The sequence below is a fragment of the Astatotilapia calliptera genome, chromosome 1, assembly GCF_964374335.1.
Source record: "Astatotilapia calliptera chromosome 1, fAstCal68.1, whole genome shotgun sequence".
In the NCBI taxonomy this organism is placed as follows: Eukaryota; Metazoa; Chordata; class Actinopteri; order Cichliformes; family Cichlidae; genus Astatotilapia; species Astatotilapia calliptera.
The window spans coordinates 23,693,757-23,712,715 of NC_137422.1; the positions used below are offsets into that span (position 1 = coordinate 23,693,757).

The window sequence follows — 18,959 nt, forward strand, 5'->3', positions numbered from 1 at the left end:
TACTGCTACTACTGAAAATGTCAGATGAGTTCAAATCTCAGTGAACTTGACCTCGAAATCAGAGGTCAGAGCTTTTAATGCGACCTGACTAGATTACTGTGGTAAAACAAAAGTTTCTGCTCGTATTTACAGTATGCTCCAAGTGCTAAAGGAACACATTTCACACATGAAAGCTGCAGAGCCTTACCTCACTAACGCGAAGCCCAGCTGTAAGGTTACAGCAGTGCTAACTGTGCCTCACACTGTTGCTGAAATTCAGGCGGCTATGCAGAAATTTCACGTTGGCTGCTTGATCCAAATCTGCTGCTAGTCTGTTTCACACTGCTGGGTTTGCAGCTACTAGATAACAGGTTAGAAAACCGATCAGTTACATTTTTAGGCTTTATTCACCATGTTACAAAATCGTGTTCACATTGATCCGGTGGTAGACTGAAGTGAAGGGAATTTAAATATACTAACTCAAACTTTATTTTACTGCTGAATGTGATTGTGATAATTGGAGATTAACGATTTCCTGCAGGATTACACTTGGTCTTCCATTTTGCTGTTTAGATCTCGATCACTTAGTCTTTGTCTAAAGTTGGTGATACACCGGAGACTCATTTCTATGCAGAATTAGAGGGAAATCATACATCAAAAGCATCTTTTTATGTGAGTGTACGCAAAGCCTGAAGCAGAAAGTTAACAAAGAAAGCTGATACTGCAGGTTCAGGTTTTGTTAAGCTAGTTAACGCCAGAAAAGCCTGGCTATGTTGAGCTTAATTTGTAGGAATCCCCTCTGGCTTGTCCTTTGACTGTGTGTGGATACTGTTTATTTATCAGCACCTGTGGATATAAAAACAAAAGCACCTGTCGCTGTTGCTTAATTCTCAGCTCTTTCTTGGTTGCACACTGTTGCTGAATGTGTTTAAAACTGATGCGCTCGGATGCTGTATTATATTTAGGGCAAAAAAATGGGGCTTGCACTTTAGTTTACAATCAAGGTATTCATTTAATCTTTCAGATCAATTTTGTACCTCTGATATTTACATTAAACACTGAAGTTACATTTTATTTATGAAAGTTTGAGAGTGATGTTTTAGTTGAGTCACATTATTTGTCACCGAAAATGAGATTTGATCACATAAGAAAGGCAAAACTGAAATGTGTCATTGTCAGTTGTGCCATACTTTCATATGCAAAATGTGTAAATTATATCCAGAAATAAACATTTGTATTTATGTATCTGACTGTTTTATTTAATTATTTTCCAATTCTGAGTATAATTAATACCAGATGCTTGTTATGTTATCTGTGCCAATATTCAAACATGCAACACTGACACTCTGATTTAAATTCACAGATTTGTACAAAACCTTTCAGACATTTAATGAAAAATTAATACACATTTCTTTAGCTTGTTGTGAGTACACGAGAGATGGATTTTTTTTTTTTTTTCACCATTTCTGTAGCAGGAGACTGCTTCGGTTTTCCCCACAGGCCGCTACAGTTATAGCTTCCTAAAGTCTCATGTGTATATAAAAAGTATGTTATGACTTCTTAGAAACAAAAAATAATTCTGAAATAAAGGTTTTAACAGCAGGACCTTGGGTGTAGTCAGTCAATCACATGGCAGCAACTAATTTAGGCATGTAGAGATGGCCAACATAACCTGCTGAAGTCAAATTAAGCATTAGAGAAGGGAAGAAAGGTGATCTAAGTGACTTTAATCATGCCATGGTAGTTTGTACCAGACTCCTAATCTGCTGGAATTTTCTCACAGAAACCTCTCCAGGATTTACAGGGAATAAAAGTTGACATCTATCAGTCTGGAAAGGGTTACAGAGACATTTAAGGCTTTGGGACTCCAGTGAGCCACAGTGAGAGCCATTAGCCACAAACTGACAAAACTTGGAACTTTCCGAGGAGTGACCGGCCTACCAAAATTACTCCAGGAGTGCATCGACAACTCATCCTAGAGGTCAAGAATGATCCCAGAACAACATCTAAAGAACTGCAGGCTTGTCTGGCCTCAGTTAAGGTCAGAGTTCATGATTCAACAAAAGAAAGAGAATGGACAAAAATGGCATCAATGGGAGAGTTAGAAGGGGAAAAATCATTGATGACAAAAAAGAATACAAAAGCTCACATTTGGCAAAAAGATATTATGATGATACCCAATATTTTTTTTTCCACAGTCACATGTTTCAGATGATCAAACAAATTTTAAACAAATTGAAAAAAAAAAAACCTCAGGAAGGAAGCAAATAGTTTTTCAAAGCATTGTATCATTGAATAATTAAAGCTACCATGAAAACATTTTCAAACAAAAACTAACGTGAAACGAGAAAATTCGCTTTGGAAAGTGAACTAACGGGAACAACTAAAATGAATTATAATGAAACAGACTAATTATAAAATACAAAACTTTTATAATCCTGCTTTGTGCATCGAGAGGCTCTAAGGATTTAGAAGTGAAGTGAGAGTAAAAGCCAGGAGATGGCAGTAGTGCAGCATCTTTGGATGCAAGCTACCGTTAAAAATGACAGAAGAAGAAGAAGATCTCACTTTGTGGTTTTTAGCACAGCTGGTTGCAACTGTCCTGAAGTCCTGCAGAGGGCAGCATTGCGCCTGCGTAGCTCCACCTGTGAGATTGTCAATGCGGTGAAGAAGAAGCAGCAAAACAAAGGTACCAGACGTTTTAACTGTTTGTAGGTTTTTATTATATACGAACAAAACCAGGTGCAAAATTTTTAGACTTATTTTAAACAAAAGTTAATATCAGTACTTTGGCGGCGCTTCCGCCCGAAAGGTTTTTCAAAGTTTTGCTTGACTTTTAGCTAGCTAACACGAATGTTTGGTCAGTATATGAGTGTTTTTTATTTGTTAATTAAACTGAAAGCGGCAAACACGCTGAAATAAACTTCATGTGAAACGTACTCGGTCTTCAGCTATTTTATATTTTCTAAGTAAGGAGTTCCTGTCGCGATAAGGACTGTAGTTTCCTTTACGCCCCGTTTAAACCTCTTCTTAACGGTTCCCTGGAAAAAGTTATGCAACACAATCCAGCAGGCAGAGCTTTGCTAAATGTGGAGCCACCTTTGATTCTGAAACACAGCCTGAAATCTCTTAATCAAGCTTTCTAGTAATTTATTTAAGTAGTTTTCAGGAATAGCTTTCCAGGCTTCTTAAAGGACGTTCAAAGTTGCTCTTTGGATGTCAGCTGCTTTTTAGTCTGTTCTCTGTCAACATGATCCCACAGGCTTCAATAATGTCGAGGTCCGGGCTCTGGGGAGACCAATTCATGACTGGTAGTGTTGCACTGTGTGTGTTTTCTGTGCAGGTGTTTTTACTGTGTTGGCAGTGTGTTTGGGATCACTCTCAAACTCCCTGTTTCTCTTTCCTTATACATTGATTCTTGACAGCTAATGAAACCATTTCTGATTAAGCTTTTGTGAACAGTAGCTGGATCAATGTTTTGGAGATAAAGTATGTGAATTTCAGGAGCGGGACCACGCCTCCAAACACGCTCCTTCCGGTTCTTATCTCTATCCGGTTGTTCAGTGATGACGCGACGAATCCTACTTCCGGGTCTAAAGTAGTCTGCGTTTAATATGGCTTTTGTGTTGTTAACATGTTTAATGTTTTGTATTTTCTTCTATTTGATCTCAAAAAGCTCCTAAAACAGTCAGTGATCCCTGTTGACCTCCCTCGGCTTTTATTACCACTAATCATTTATTTAAGCTCAGTTTTTAAAACCTTAGGATGTAACTACAGCCCAGCCCATGCAACAGTATATGAATGACTAACCTCGTATTGTGGATGGATTATCTCAGTTGTTCTCCTGGCTGAAGTTTGGTCCTTTTACAGCATCCTGCCATGCGATTACATTTGTTTCTGACCACCGAGAACACTCACGTTAACTTTTATCGAGTGGAAAAAAAGTTAGCTTGTTTATATTATGCTAACATAGCTGTGTCGCTAGCGGTCACGTAGCACATCATTATATACCAGCTAGCCCAACTTCAGTAACCCTACAAACGTCACTGCTGTTTAGTTTTCTGTCTTCATTTATGCTGGAAGTGATAACAGAGCTGTACGTTTTAATTTGTTTCCAAAACCCCGCAGTCAGGACATGCTATATTGTATTTAGATAGAAGCTAGCGAGCTAACTCCCTGCTAACTTCTAACTCCGTTAAATGTCATAAATTCCGTTTTCATGGATGCCTGGATGTTAAACTCAATTGTTACACCTGGTAGAGCAGAACGCTGATCATTTTATTAAAGATGAAAGACTTTAGACAGTTTTTCAACTCTCAGTAATGCCACAGTGATCGTTTGATATATGGACCTGCAGCGGAGTTTAGACCCAGACACGGCTAGTGACGTCAGACTGAACAACCGGATACGAGTCCCCCAGTTCTACAAACTGTTCGTTTTCGTGCCAGGCCCGGGAACTGCTGCCAGTACCCTTTGAGGCCTTCCCCAAACTGCAGCTCAGTTCATGTTTAAGCCATTCATCTTTATCTATTAAAACGCTGTCATACATAAAATGACTTCATCACTCAGGGCCTTTTTCAAGTCTTTGTTGGATTATTTTTTTTTTATCTGATTCTTAAGAACACGACTTTCTCTTCTTGTCTTGTGACACTTGTTCTTTAGTCTTCTTCTTGTCCAGTTTCATTTTTTAAGGGCACACTGTACATCCCACTGAGACATATCAAGTTTTCAGCTAATAGCTCTGAGGTTCACCTTGTTGTTGCAAAAATACTATTTTATGTCTGTTAAACTGTGTTATCTTTGACACTATTCATAGATTCATTTACTTTAACATAATATTTTAAGTTATATTTTGCTAAATTTTCAGTTATGTGTGGACAACACTGGTTCATCTCTTAGTTTAGGTGCCCCTTTTGACGTTTGAACGATTTATATGTCAGTGTTAAATGGACTTAAAATGAGTGAAAAGGCAGCTAATGTCCAAAGAAAGACCTTCGGAAAGCCTGGAGAACTATTGCTCAATACCCCTGTGAAAGAATCAAGAGTATGCTTCCTTGGAACCACAATATAAAGAAATGAGGGGTGGTTCAAGACTTGCACAATAGTGTATCATTTTTGCATGTTTCACAGGTCAAAATTGGTCTTTATGTATCTTATATCGAGCACTGGTCCAGGCACTGCATTTATCTTCTGTCTGAAATGAGATATTTAATTTCTCATTTTAACTTTGTTTTGGTGCTTCTCCCAAACATAAGTGTTGCTACATGTACATGAGCTGACTGTTTGATAAAGACCATGTCTTCCATAAAAAGTCAACAGTGTAAAAAAAAAAAAAAGGTCAGAAACTCAACATTTAGCACAGTCTAAATCTCGAGTTTTTATTTTTTCTGAGAGGGATTTCTTGAATGTGATCGTACCTCATTATTTGAAGCTTTGGTTACGGTTAAAGAGTATCTATAATTTTAACAGCATTTATATGATTAAAGTATAAAAGATGCTCTCTAAATTGGGATCTTTACCTCTAAATTAATTGTCTTAAAAAAATATGTCTAGAATTTTCAATAAATAATCTTTTAGGTACTGTTTGTAAATTACTTTTTATGAGTTTTAAATCTTCCAAAATTAACTAAAGCTGTCAACAGAGTGTGAGGAGACAACTACTATGACTTTATGTCCAAACCATCTCTATACTGTATGGTGAGATAACTGAAGTTGAAATGGGGCCAAGCTATACTTTCATGTAACACCAGTTTGTACCCCCAGGTGATATAGTGGGTCACCACAAGGTTTGTTTTTTTTAACCTGGCAAGTAATCAGTAATATGCTGGCTCCATCCATGAGCCAGAGTGTTGGTGGAGGTGCATAGTGAAGATCAGAGCGAGATTCTTTGTGGATCTACAGATATGATAGGGTGCCAACTGTGGCGCTCCATGAAGGAAGTCAGTCAGGAGTAGAAGTAACAGATGGTTTCAAGGTGGGAGTTAGATTACTTCAAGGATTGGCTCTGAGCCTCTTCTTGTTTGCAGTGGTGATAGACAGAACTATGTTTGCAGACAACATTGAGCTCTGTAGGGAGGGAGGAGTGAAGGTGGAGGCGATGCTGGAGAGAGAAGAATGAATCATCTCAGGACACCTGCTGATAAAATGCTGCAGAGGGTACAATGCTGAAAAACCTACCATTAAGAAAGTGGATGGATGTTTTTGTTTTGTTTTTTTTCCCCCATACTTAAAGCTTAAAATCTCATGTAGTCTTTGCACTCACTAAAGCTGTCCATTTTTGCAGAGGGATATATTAACATTCATAGCCTGGTTTATATAATATTACCTCTGCACTGATAAAAAGAAATATCCAGAATCCTCTCAGTAAACTCATGTTTACTTTGGGAGTAGAATTATGAACTTGACTTTATTTTCTGAAAACTTTTTTGTGACACTTGCAAAGCTTTTGTGAAGACTGGTGTGGCTAAAAACTGTACTACGAATTCATTTCTAACAGAGTTACCAGCCAACAACTGTCAAATTGTTTGTGTGTAGTTTCCTGATCCACACGATAAACCTCGGACAGATACACGACGTGGCTGGAGCAGATGATTGATGTATAATCATGTTTTATCCTCACTCTTGCAGAATGCCTTTCCATTTCTGCCCCCAGTGTGGGACAAAGTTACAGCCTGAATTCAGATTCTGTCCTTCATGTGGGGAGAAACTTCCCGGTCCTGAAAGTCCATTTCAATCTGAATCTGTGAACTCAAGTTTCTCCTCGCCTCTGAGAAATGCAGCAGCAACATCTGTAGTTAATCCAAGCCCCACTCCAAGCACGAGCTGTGAACTCAGTACAGGTGAATACAGGTGGCAGTATGTCATCAAATAAATACTTAAAATACCAAGTAATTTAGCTTTAACAATCTCTCTCTGTGTCCAGCCCAGGGATTTGACACTTTAAGTTCGTTAACACCACGTCCTGCACTGCGAAGGACTCGCAAAACCCTTTGCCTGGACAAAGAAGGTAAAGAAGGTAAAGGAGATCATACAGGTTATCCTGTTAAGATGTCAGTTATAATGAGGTATGAAAACAGCATGAGTAAATTCAGCTGGAGCAGGGATGTCAAACCAAAGGGTTCAGCTCCCTGAAGTGTTTAGTTCTAAAAAACTCCACCTTTTGTAGCTTCACTGTGATTCCAGCTGGGGCCTTTCTTTGTGGAGTTCGTGCACTGGTGGGTCTGAAGACCTCGAAGTGTATAGAACAAACTTATAGTTAAAGTGCTTTGTAAATGTGAGTACATTACATTACACTGAAAGGCCATGGGAGGCTCTTCTGGCCTTTAGAGTGAATTAAAAATCACTTGGCTGATGGATGGCCCTGGAGTTTGGAATCGGGCTGGTAGATCAATGGTGCAAGAAAGCTGTCCTTAGTATACATTCAAGTACTGTGGCTTACATGTGGCTTATGATCTAAGCCATGTGTTTTATTCATGCTGTAAAATACTTGAGTTCTGGATCGATGACTTCATGAATGTCTGTTTTGTATGTTGTTGAGGGTTTTTTTTTAAGATTTTGAAAATCTGTTGGGGTTTTTTTTTTTTTTTGGCCTTTTCTGGCTTTATTGAATAGGAACAGTGAGGAGTGACAGGAAAGTGGAGGGAGAGAGAGAAGAAGACATGCGGCAAGTAATTTCGGATTCAAATATTGGCCGGCCGCTCTTAGCTATACACCATGTGGTTGCCTGCTCACCCCAGTGAGCTAAACCGGCTCCCCATGTCTGATGTTTTAGTGACGCAGATAAATACGAACCCTTCATTGATGTTTTGGGGGTTCACTTGTTCCCTGTACCTCTGTGCAACAAAAAAAAGTCTTTCTTTTACATTTTTGTTATCAGCGTGTCGTATCTCACACCTCTGGAAGTCAGCTAAACCCTGATCCGGTTCCTTGTGGCTTCAAAGATGTGATGTCATTTCTCACAGTCAAAGGAAGCTTTATTCCTTTTTTTCCCCCCAAAGTTTTTTTTATTGATTACTTTAACTCTTTACTCACTGTGCCTATAGATTACTCCACTTATTTTGTTCGTGTTTGTAATTATATTTGTCCCCCAGTTATTTATTACTTCTAAGTATATGTTATTATGCTTATTTGGATGCATAACCTTGTAGCTTATATTTTTTATGTTTGTCCAGACTGCTTTGTCTGGACAAACTAGTCAAATTAGTCATACTCAATCACAATCAGTTGAAGCCCTGAACCAGAAGTACTTTGCTTCCACAGATAATGACGCTGGGTTGCAGGAATCTCCACCAAAGAAGAACACGGTCACCTTTAAACTCGACACTGGGGCGCAGCCAATCGTAGAGTCTCCTGTTGCAAAATCTCCTCGATCTGGTGAGCAGAAGCACTGATTTATCTGCCCGTTCCTGCAGTTCTTTTATGAAATCTCCATTACCGTTCCTCTTTGCTTTGTTAACTGTTGCTGTGTAGTGCAAAGGAAAGGGAAGCTCTGCAGTCCTTTGAAAAAGCAGGAAGAAGAAAAGAAGCTGTCTGCAAAAACAGGCTGGATAGAGGGGAGATCAGCAGTAGATGGAGCTTCACCTGTTTCCTCACCAAACTCTAAGTCTCCTGCAAAAGGTGAGCTACACGTTGAATGATGTAACAGGAGCATGTTACACACATTGTTAAGTACACTGATAGGTTTGTATAAAGATCACAAAATGTTTAATGATCGGGAGCTTTATTGTTGTTCTGGTGTCGTTACAATCACCACATTTACTGCAGTTTTATTGCTGTAACAAGAGTAATCATTCATTTCTCTTAGAATATCTATTCAATTAATAATTTAATTACATTTTTCCCCCTTAGGCTTTTCAGAGTTACCTTTAAATTTAACCACTTCTTTTACAGAAGTGCTATGGTTCACTTATATACAAGAAAATCTCATGGGGGCCCCCCAATCTTAAATCCAATCAAAAATTCCTAATGCTCATCAGTCATGTGGAAAGCTTTTAAGGAGAACGTGTGAGAAACCTGCCACTCGGACACAAACTTCAATACAAGAACATTACATCTAGTTAAGACTAAGGAGTAAAGTCACAAACTAACCACCTCATCTTAATTGATTTAATTCACTTTTTATATAAATATTTAAATGCTTTCTGAGTGTACATACTTGTGAGTAATTTCAAACTGAATTTGTGTTTCTGTGGCCCACCTGCAGTACCTTTGCAGCCCACACTTTAGGAATCACTGTTATAAACAGAATTCACATAAAGCTTCTGATACATGAGAGGCAAATAGTAATAATAAAAACTAAATCCAAAGCTTCCCAGCGTGGATTAGTTTCAGCTTAGTAAAATAAATTTATCAATAAATTAAACTTAAGTTAAATTAAAATCAGTAAAGGCAAGGCAAGTTTATTTGTATAGCACAATTCAACAACAAGGTGATTCAAAGTGCTTTACAGAGACATTAGAAACAAGAACAAATAAAAAGCACGATTTAAAATTGATTAAAACAAGCAAAAAAACTAACTAACTAATTAACAAACAAACAAAACAGTATATAAAATCAAAACAGATAAAATCAGAACAGTAGATAAAATCAGTAGTTAAATGTAAGTTTTGAAATTTAAGCTTAAAAGTGTGGATTTGGTGCTTTATTCAAATGCAGCTGAGAATAGGTGAGTCTTCAACCTGGATTTAAATAAAGTGAGTGTTTCAGCTGATCTGAGGCTTTCTGGGAGTTTGTTCCAGATATGAGGAGCATAAAAGCTGAATGCAGCTTCTCCGTGTCTGGTTCTGACTCTGGGAACTGATAAAAGACCGGATCCAGATGACCTGAGGGATCTGGAAGGTTCATACTGGGTCAGGAGGTCACTGATGTATTTTGGTCCTAAACCATTCAGAGCTTTATAGACCAGCATCAGAACTTTAAAGTCTATCCTCTGACGGACAGGCAGCCAGTGTAAAGACCTCAGAGCTGGACTGATGTGGTCCACTTTTTTGGTCTTAGTGAGGACTCGAGCAGCAGAGTTCTGAATGAGCTGTAGTTGTCTGACTGATTTTTTTAGGTAGACCTGTAAAGATGCTGTTACAGTAATCAAGCCTACTAAAGATGAATGCATGGACTAGTTTTTCCAGGTCCTGTTGAGACATCAGATCTTTTATCCTTGAAATATTCTTGAGGTGATAGTAAGCTGACTTTGTTATTGTCTTAATGTGTTTTTCTAAGTTTAGGTCTGCATCCATCACTACACCCACATTTCTCGCCTGGTTTGTGGTTTTTAGATGTATAGATTGAAGTTCTCTGGTGACCTGTAATCGTTTTTCTTTGGCGCCAAAGACTATTACCTCAGTTTTGTTTTTGTTTAGCTGGAGAAAATTGTGGCACAACCAGTCATTGATTTCCTCAATGCATTTACCAAGAGCCTGTACAGGGCCTCGGTCTCCTGGTGACATTGTGATATATATTTGTGTGTCATCTGCATAGCTGTGGTAGTTTATTTTGTTGTTCTTTATAATCTGTGCCAGTGGGAGCATGTAGATGTTAAACAGAAGGGGTCCCAAGATGGAACCTTGGGGAACTCCACATGTGATACTTGTCTGCTCAGATGTGAAGTTACCTATTGATACAAAGTATTTCCTGTTTTCTAAGTATGTTTTGAACCAGTTTAGTACAGTTCCTGAAAGACCTGCCCAGTTCTCCAGTCGTTTGAGTAATATGTTGTGGTCAACTGTATCAAATGCTGCACTGAGATCCAGTAAAACTAGGACTGACATTTTTCCACTGTCTGTATTCAGACATATGTCATTAAACACTTTTGTCAGAGTGGTTTCAGTGCTGTGGTTCTGTCTAAAACCTGACTGGAAGGCATCATAGCAGTTATTCTGTTTTAAGAAGTAACTGAGCTGTTGAGAAACTGCTTTTTCAATGATCTTACTTAAAAATGGGAGATTTGAGATCGGCCTGTAGTTTTTCATTTGTGTCTTGTCAAGATTGTCCTTTTTCAGTATAGGTTTGATTACAGCAGTTTTTAGTGATTCTGGTAAAAAGAAATAGTCGTCTTTCTTTCTTCCATTTCTTCTAGTGTGCAGAAATTTTTTACAAATTCTTTGTACAAAAAGATTTTGTTGAGTCGATCACAGCACAGCATACTTTAGGTGTGTAATTTTGTGTGTGTGTGTGTGTGGGGGGGTTATTCCTGCACTAATTAATTTGAAGTGTTTTCATTAACTTGCAGCAACTGGAAAAAATAAAGGCAGGAAGGCAAAGCATGCATCCTTTGTGGAACCGCTGCCTGAAGGTGAGGAGGTGACCGACACGACCGGCAAGAAGTGGAAGCTGATCAGGCAGCTCAGTCAGAGCGCAACCGAGCTGCTCTACGAAGGTAGGACTGGTCACAAGACATAAGGGGAACACATGAAAACAAAGACAAATGTACAATTGAAGAGTTTGACTCACGTGAAATAGTCGTGGTGATTGCTGATGTGCTGTGTCCCACTGAGCAAACTCAATATGAACAGCTGGCAGAAAACGTGTTTGAGGGAAGTCTAGTTGAGTTGTTGCAGCAGATGTTTCTGTGATGCATCGACCAGCTGTTATTGTCACTGAGAAGGAATATGGTCGCTGTCCCCAGAGTGTAACTATAAGCACACGTCTTTAAAAGGACTCACTCAGTGCAGCGTGTTCGGTGATGTTCTGGCATCCAAATCAGCCTGGGTGTGCTGAAGGAGCTCGGTGTGGTTTCTCATGGGAAGGAACTGATGATGAGCAGGGAAGGGCTGATTGGCTCTGAGCACAGCTCGAGTGGTCTGTATTCCCATAGTGAAACCCCTCACACGTTTATCAAAGAACCAGGGATTACGTTAAGTAACCCAACATCGCTGGCAGATGATAGTCCATGGATTTGAGATTGCATTTCAGCAAATTCTCTACATGCAGATGTTTTCTATCAGAGTACAACCAAAGCTGGATCATGCGTGACTGGTCAGAAGCTGGAGTGATTTACAAAAATCATGCCCCTCATCAAGGTTTTTAACCTTTAAAGTGATACTGGATGTACTATAAACTACAGCATACCACAAATAGCGAAACATAATAACTGCAGCCCACATTTAATGCAATCAGTCAAGTCTATATTCTATCTGTTTGAGTCCAGTAAACTTTATTAAAGCAAAGAGAGGACTAATCCAGTGTAGCTGGTCAACACTGCATTGCACTCCAGCAGGATAAACCAGTTGACTATTTATTGACTTAGAAAAGATAAATATTAATAGGAAATTTTATGATCACAGATGAATAAAGCGGTTTTTCTCTCTTCAGTTTCTCGGCCAAGCTCAAAGGAGTTGAATCACACCCTCAAACTGGTGAGTACAAACGGTAGATAAATGTGTCTGCTTTTCAGTTTATTTCCCAATAATCCGTTGAATTGCTCTCTACTTTGTTGTAATGCTTCTTCTGCTCCTGAATTTCCCTGTGCCAAAAAAAATCAAAGTTATATTTTATTTTTCACTTTTAGGGAACTAAAGATGGAAGAATCTTCAATGAACAGAACTTCCTGCAGAGAGCTGCTAAACCGGCGTCCGGTGAGGATTTATTGTGCTTTTCTGTCACGTTTAGAAGCCCATAATTACCAGAATTAGTTCCCAAAGCTGATTTTATTCTGATTTCAATAAAGACAGAGGATAAGTTTCTGTGACGGTTTCTATCACCTACGGAGGGTTAGGATGTTTTGTCTGTGCACAGAACATTCACTTTGACACAAAGGATTTAAATTACCAGGTGACTCAAAACTAAACTCTCAAAGGTGACAAATGAGTCAGAAAGAAACACTAACAGCTGAGGCATGAAGCTGTAATACATCTGTTTGACTTGATAGGCATCAGAGGAGCATTGTTGTGTCTTTAACCCTCATCACAGCACAGCAACTTCACCCTTTGGCTTGTGGACTCCTGTTTTAAAACCTTGATTTGACGATTTCTGTCATCACATTCTCAGTTTTATTAAACCAGACGGCGAGGGCCGCAATCTCTAACAGGGGCCGTGAATTACAGATTGACCATCATGTGATATTCAAAGCGCTTAAGCTGTTGATTTAGTGACGAACTCTTCAGGGAGGTGTATTCAATGATAAGGGTCATTTTCTCATAGATGTTTGTTTTATAGCGAGAAGAGTCGCCCTCTGCTGGCTGTGAGAAAGAATGTAGATTGAAAACTTTTCTGAACTGACTTTTCAGACTCTGAAGGCAGTGCATCTGTACATATACACAGTGTTTTCTGCCTGTGTGATGATTTTCCTACTAAAACTTGTTTTCTCTGTAGTGGAAAAGTGGGTCAAGCAAAACAAGCTGGACTTCCTGGGGATTCCTTCCTGCGTTGGCTTTGGTCTCCATACAGACTCGTACAGGTGTGAGCTTTACCTGCACATACAAAACATATGAAAGCATCTTACTTTGACCTGTAAATCTGTTTACATTAATTTCATTTTATTTTCGTTTCTGTAGGTTTCTAATTTTTCCCAGCATTGGCGAGTCGCTCCAGTCCATCATCGAGAAAGAAAATCAGCCTCTGTCTGAGGAAGTTGTTCTTCAGCTGGCCTATAGAATAGTTGGTGTTTTTGAATTGTCTAGTCACATAAATACTCTAAAAGTGGACCTTTTGTACTTTTTCCTCTTCTTAATAATGCTTATTTATCTCTTACTGGACTTTTGTGTAGACACAGTCTGAAACGAGCTGCTTTAGCTCCTCTTCCTTTAACCTTCTATTCTGTTCAGTTCAATTTTATTTTATTTATACAGCACCAAATCACAACAACGGTCACCTCAAGGCGCTTTATATTGTAAGGTAGAACTTACAATCATACATACAGAGAAACCCCCAACAATCATTTGACTCCCTATGAGCAAGCACTTTGGCAACAGTGAGAAGGAAAAACTCCCTTTAAACAGGAAGAAACCTCCGGCAGAACCAATTTTCCACTTCTGTTCACTAAACTGTGATGTTTTGCACTAACAGAGGTAGAGCAGCGACATTTAAAACTGCAGAAACTGCATGCACAAAGTAACGATGAAGAGCTTTCACATTGTGTGAGGTAGATGAAGGAAACAGTATACGAATGATAAACATACAGAGCCATTAAAAAAAATCTGTGTAAAATATAATGAGGTTATAAATAATCCCACTTGGTCATTTTAATCAATACCTGAGCGTCACCTCTGAAGTAAAAAAACAAAACAAAAAACGAGCTCCTGCTCCACTCCTGAGACCCACTTCTTTAAGCCAGCTGGTTTCTGATTGGCTGACCTTCACAAATGGAAGGCTTGGACAGCAAGTGGGTGGGGCTTCTGGAGTTGTGTGTCTGAGAAGAACTGGAAAGCACAGTGATTACTTTTCTTTGTGCTGACCTGTTTATGTGTGCCCATCGTTGTTCCCATTTCACAAGCACTAGAGACAAAATTCTAATGGTTTTGGAAAGATGAGTTATTATTTTAATTTTAGAGCCAGAATTACAAAATAAATCCATTAGGCCTGGGCGATAAAGCGTTAAGAGACTAACTTTTCTTTTCCCTTGCAGTTAGACGTGCTGCACTACATCCATTCAAACGAATACGTTCATGCGGATATCAGTGCCGAGAACGTGTACATAAAACAAGGACAGAGGTCACAGGTAAGACGTGCTCTGAGCTTCAAACTGCACTACTCTGTCCTGAAGTGTGTGTAACCAGGCTGCTTCTGTGTGTTTGTGTGTGTGTCTAGGTGTACCTTGTAGGATACTGCCATGCCTTCAGGTACGGTCCAGGAGGAAAGCATGTGGAGTACCGTGAAGCCAGCCGAACGCCACACGAGGGCACCGTCCAGTTCATCAGCCTGGACGCGCATAAAGGAGCAGGTGTGTTGCCTCTGTGGTCCACTGAGCCATCTGTAGTCTGTCAGTGTCACTAAATCATACTTCATCGTGTAAGCTGCTGTAAACCAGAGCGCTCTGACCACGCTCCATCTGGCCAAACACTGGCTTCACATCTGCTTCTCCTTTCGGCTGCTCGTGCCACAGCGGATCATCTACCATCCTCCTCCATCACACCAACCATTTGCGTCACTACATCCATCCTTCTCTGTGGCTTTCCTTTTTTCTTTCTGCCTGGCAACATCCATGGCTTCACATTAGTATGATTTTATTTTCACATGTGAAGGTGGTTTTTGTTTTGTTTTTTGTTTTTACAGATTTTGAAGTTAAAAGGTACAAATTTCACCCGTGGAAAAACAAGGAGATGTTTTTGTAAATCTGAGGTCTTTTTTTGTTTACTGATTTTTGTCATCACACTCTTTCAGCTCCATCTCGCCGCAGCGACCTGCAGTCTTTGGGTTACTGCATGCTGCACTGGCACACTGGATTGCTGCCGTGGACCGAGCTCACTCAACCACAGCAGATAGCCACCGAGAAACAGAGGTAAGAGAGAGATAATCTGTCATTTTTGTGTAATTTTAACCTTCTGTGTGAAACAAAATGCAAATAACACATGGCTGCAGGTACATGGAGGATGTTCCTGCACTTCTGAGCCAATGCTTTGGGAGGAGGAGCGTTTCCAGTGAGTTCCAGTGTTTCTTCTGTATCATATACCACATTTTCCTGCATTTTCTTTGGTGATATCTTTCTGTTTTTTGTGCTCCAGGAGCATTTCAAACGTACCTGACTGCAGTGATGGCTCTGCAGTACTCCGAGCAGCCCAATTACTCAACGCTGAAGGCCGGACTCAGCGACGCTTTAGTGCAGCTGGGGGCATCGGTGGAGGAGCCCCTCAATTTTTAGGTGAGGACACACCCGCCTTTACTGAAACTCAGAAATAAAGATGTTCACATGCACCTGAGGCAAGTTCAACATACCCAGAATAGCTTTTCTTTACCTGATGTCAGCAGTCAGCTCATTTACCTGCCTTCTGAATAAAAGGTCAACGAGGCTCAGGTGTTGTGTTTTAGGAGCATATTTTTAAAAAGTTGCTTTAAAAGTAAAAAGTTTAAACATATTCTCCAAGATCTTAATATTTCTCATTGATGCTCATCACATAGAGCCTCTTTGTATCTGCACAGAGATGGTGGTGCTGTTTTTAGACAGCTGATTGGTCACTGGGAGGTTGATTCATATTTGTTGATCTCTTAACAGATATAACAGCATAAGTTACCATGGTGATACCCCAGTAAGACTTGAAACATCTTTGTAAAACTAAAATTTTCAGATAAGAAAAGGAAGAAACTGAGATTCTGGGTTCATCCGATTCTGAGTTTCTCACAGGATTAATTTTTTTTAATTAATAGATCTGACCAATCAGGTCACTGCATTTGGCAACAAGTGCAATCATAGCTCAAAATGTGCGCCAGTACTTAATAAACAGTGATATAGAAATAGTAAGATAACACTATTTTACCTCAGACACAGCTGGACGCTGCTTCAGGTCAGTCGGCCTCTGAAATGATTTCTTAGCCTTCTCAGATGTGGCTCCAGCTCTGATGACAAGAGCTGAAACTGCCCCACTGACATCCTGAAATATGTACGAAAGCTGTTGTGATACAGCTTCTACTGCTGGATCAAACCATGAAATTCTCCCTGCTGCTGCCTTCTTCTGAGAATCGAATGAACCCAGAATCTCAGTTTCTTCCTTTTCTTGTTTAAAAACATCAGGACCAGCTCATCATCGCTTCATGTCGACTTCATTCTCTTTAGATTTAGTTTTTCTGAGGGCAAACCTTTTGTAAAAACCCTTTCAGTGTGTATACACGTTACATGACAAGTTCAGATCTGAAAAATTTTGAATTTCGTGTTGTTTATTTTTTCCCTCAGTGGGTAAAGACCTCAAGGCTAGAGACCCCTTGCTCAGCCTCAAAGCCTGTATCATAGTACAGGACTGTTCTTTGCAATCAGATATTAAAAAGTATTATTTATACACTGATGTCATTATGAATTACATCTGTTGGAGACATTATGTTTATTATTTACAGCACAGGATGCAAAGCTAGAGGTGGCAGATGAACATGAGGTAAAGATGCTTAGATTTTCATTGGGCGTGACTGAGATGGAGGGGATTCGAAATGACTTCATCAGCTCAGGGACAGCTCTGAGTTAGTGAAGCGGAGGGTTGGTGTTAGGAATAGGGTAAGATGGAGGTAGATGATCCGCTGTGGTGACCCCCAGTCAAAAGAAGACATACAATCTTCAGATAAAGCTGCCACCGTTTATATGAAAGGGCCCTTTATCTATGTAGCCGAACAGGCAAAATCCAAGCAGACTGAACGCAAACGGGGATTATTACTGTGATCAGATGAGATTATCAGAGATTTAATTAAACCAAACTGAAGCGTTAAAACTGACATCAACCTGACAGCGATGCTGCATATGTATCAAACCCTTTGAGTCTGACTAATCTTTGTTTTATTTTCAGAGAGATCGCACAAAAGAGACGACACTGAAAGATCCTGGAGTTTTCTTATTTTAAAGTCGTGTTTAAATGCTGATGCTTTATTGCACTGAAAGTCATGAGTTTATTAGGTAAACGATTCATTGGTTTTACAGTTTGTGTGTGTGTGTGGGGGGTTTATCATCTTTATGGACCTGTTGAGGCTTCTGTGGTTTTCAGCCTCAAAGAAATACAAGTTTTAAATTCCTAAAGCACTGATTTTTATATTTTGTGTGTTGCAGTGTTGTTAGGTAGTTAGATTTAACAGGGTGATTTTTATAACAGATGGTTTTTTTTCTGTTGACTTATCCTGCTGAACATTTCAACAAATAAAATATCGACATTTCTTACAGTGACTCAGTGAGCTTTGATATTTTCTGATAAGAATACATCGTCTGGTTATTGCTACCTGTTATTCTTTTTTTTTTTTTTTTTCCAAGCTCCAGATTTTTGTCCCTGAATTTTGGGAGAGTAGCTTTGCATGACTCAGAGTTAAAAATAATCCTTATTTATCTTTTACCGGACCTTTGTGCACATCTCGCCCATTTTACCTCTTTATACTTTACCTCCACTCTTCTGATTGGTCGTAGCTCACAAACAGAAGGCTGAGAAAGGCTGAGGCTGTTGGCTCACAGGAATTACACAAACACACACTGACCTCTTTATTTGAGACTTTTGCCAAGCTTAACCCTCACACAACCCAACTGTTTTAGTAAACAGTCTCTGTCAAATGAGCTGTTTTCATCACCACTGAGGGCATCGAGTTTCTGCCTTGAGACGTCTGTATCAGTTAATAATGTTACTGTGTTTGAAGAGAGCAGACAGGGAAAAATTTACAATAAAATTAAAACCTGAGTGTAAGAAAAATGTGTCATGTGGAGATGGTCAACAATAATACTCGGTCAGTCTGCAGTGTTTAAATGCCAGTCAGTGGGTATTAAAGGCTCAAAGTGTGCCAAGAGCACATCTCCCACACCTTTTATACCACCAACAGTCTGAACTGTTGACTCGTCAGACCAGACAAAGTTTTTCCAACCTTCTACTGTCCAGTTTTGGTGAGCCTGTGTGATCTTCTGCTTTAAGGGTCAGTGTGGTGTTCAAAAAGGAATTTTCACCCTTTGGATATTTTCTATATTTTGACCGACTCTCTGTAAACTCTAGAGATGGTTGTGTGGGAAATTCCCAGTAGACCAGCATGTTCAACATCACTTAAATCACCTTTTCTCTCCATTCTGATGCTCAGTTTAAACTTCACGTGTACCTGCCTAAATACATTTGAGTTGCTGCTATGTGACTGGCTGATTAGATACTTGTGCAGCTGAACAGGTATACTTATAAAGTAGCTGGTTAGTTTGTAGTAAGAAACAATTTTAAAAGTAAAAATGCAACAACAGGAAGTATAAATATCCATAAACAATCCCACTTTGGTCACTTTAAGCCTTTGGTGGGAGGCTGCTCATATAACCATGACTGAGCGGTATCTAGTTAAGAGGTAACAAAGTCTCACCCTAACAGACATCTGTACATTTTCCTGTTATTTTGGGGACATAA

At 39.4% G+C, this 18,959-nt stretch overlaps 1 protein-coding gene across 3 annotated transcripts; it reads left to right on the forward strand.

Moving 5' to 3' along the window:
* The first annotated feature begins 2,466 nt into the window (after positions 1 to 2,466).
* vrk3 (VRK serine/threonine kinase 3) lies at positions 2,467 to 17,764 on the forward strand. Of its 3 annotated transcripts, none has more exons than XM_026169207.2 (16): positions 2,542 to 2,668; positions 6,607 to 6,818; positions 6,902 to 6,994; positions 8,239 to 8,352; positions 8,449 to 8,595; positions 11,204 to 11,350; positions 12,286 to 12,329; positions 12,482 to 12,548; positions 13,285 to 13,369; positions 13,467 to 13,569; positions 14,537 to 14,629; positions 14,719 to 14,851; positions 15,292 to 15,409; positions 15,490 to 15,548; positions 15,633 to 15,769; positions 17,394 to 17,764. In XM_026169207.2, the coding sequence occupies exons 2-15, from the start codon at positions 6,608 to 6,610 to the stop codon at positions 15,767 to 15,769; spliced, it is 1,551 nt and encodes a 516-aa protein (XP_026024992.2). In that variant the 5' UTR covers positions 2,542 to 2,668; position 6,607; the 3' UTR covers positions 17,394 to 17,764. The 3 variants fall into 3 exon arrangements, with proteins under 3 accessions (XP_080155011.1, XP_026024992.2, XP_026024994.2); XM_026169209.2 differs by having other exon boundaries at positions 6,902 to 6,985; XM_080298885.1 differs by lacking the exons at positions 6,607 to 6,818; positions 6,902 to 6,994 and having other exon boundaries at positions 2,467 to 2,668.
* The last annotated feature ends 1,195 nt before the right edge of the window (positions 17,765 to 18,959 follow it).

Bases quoted from the DNA above. Each gene is read 5' to 3' on its own strand.
- vrk3 (XM_026169207.2), top strand. From the start codon at position 6,608: ATGCCTTTCCATTTCTGCCCCCAGTGTGGGACAAAGTTACAGCCTGAA. The intron at 6,819-6,901 runs GTGAATACAGGT...CTCTGTGTCCAG, and splicing joins GAGCTGTGAACTCAGTACAG to CCCAGGGATTTGACACTTTA. The intron at 12,549-13,284 runs GTGAGGATTTAT...TTTTCTCTGTAG, and splicing joins AGCTGCTAAACCGGCGTCCG to TGGAAAAGTGGGTCAAGCAA.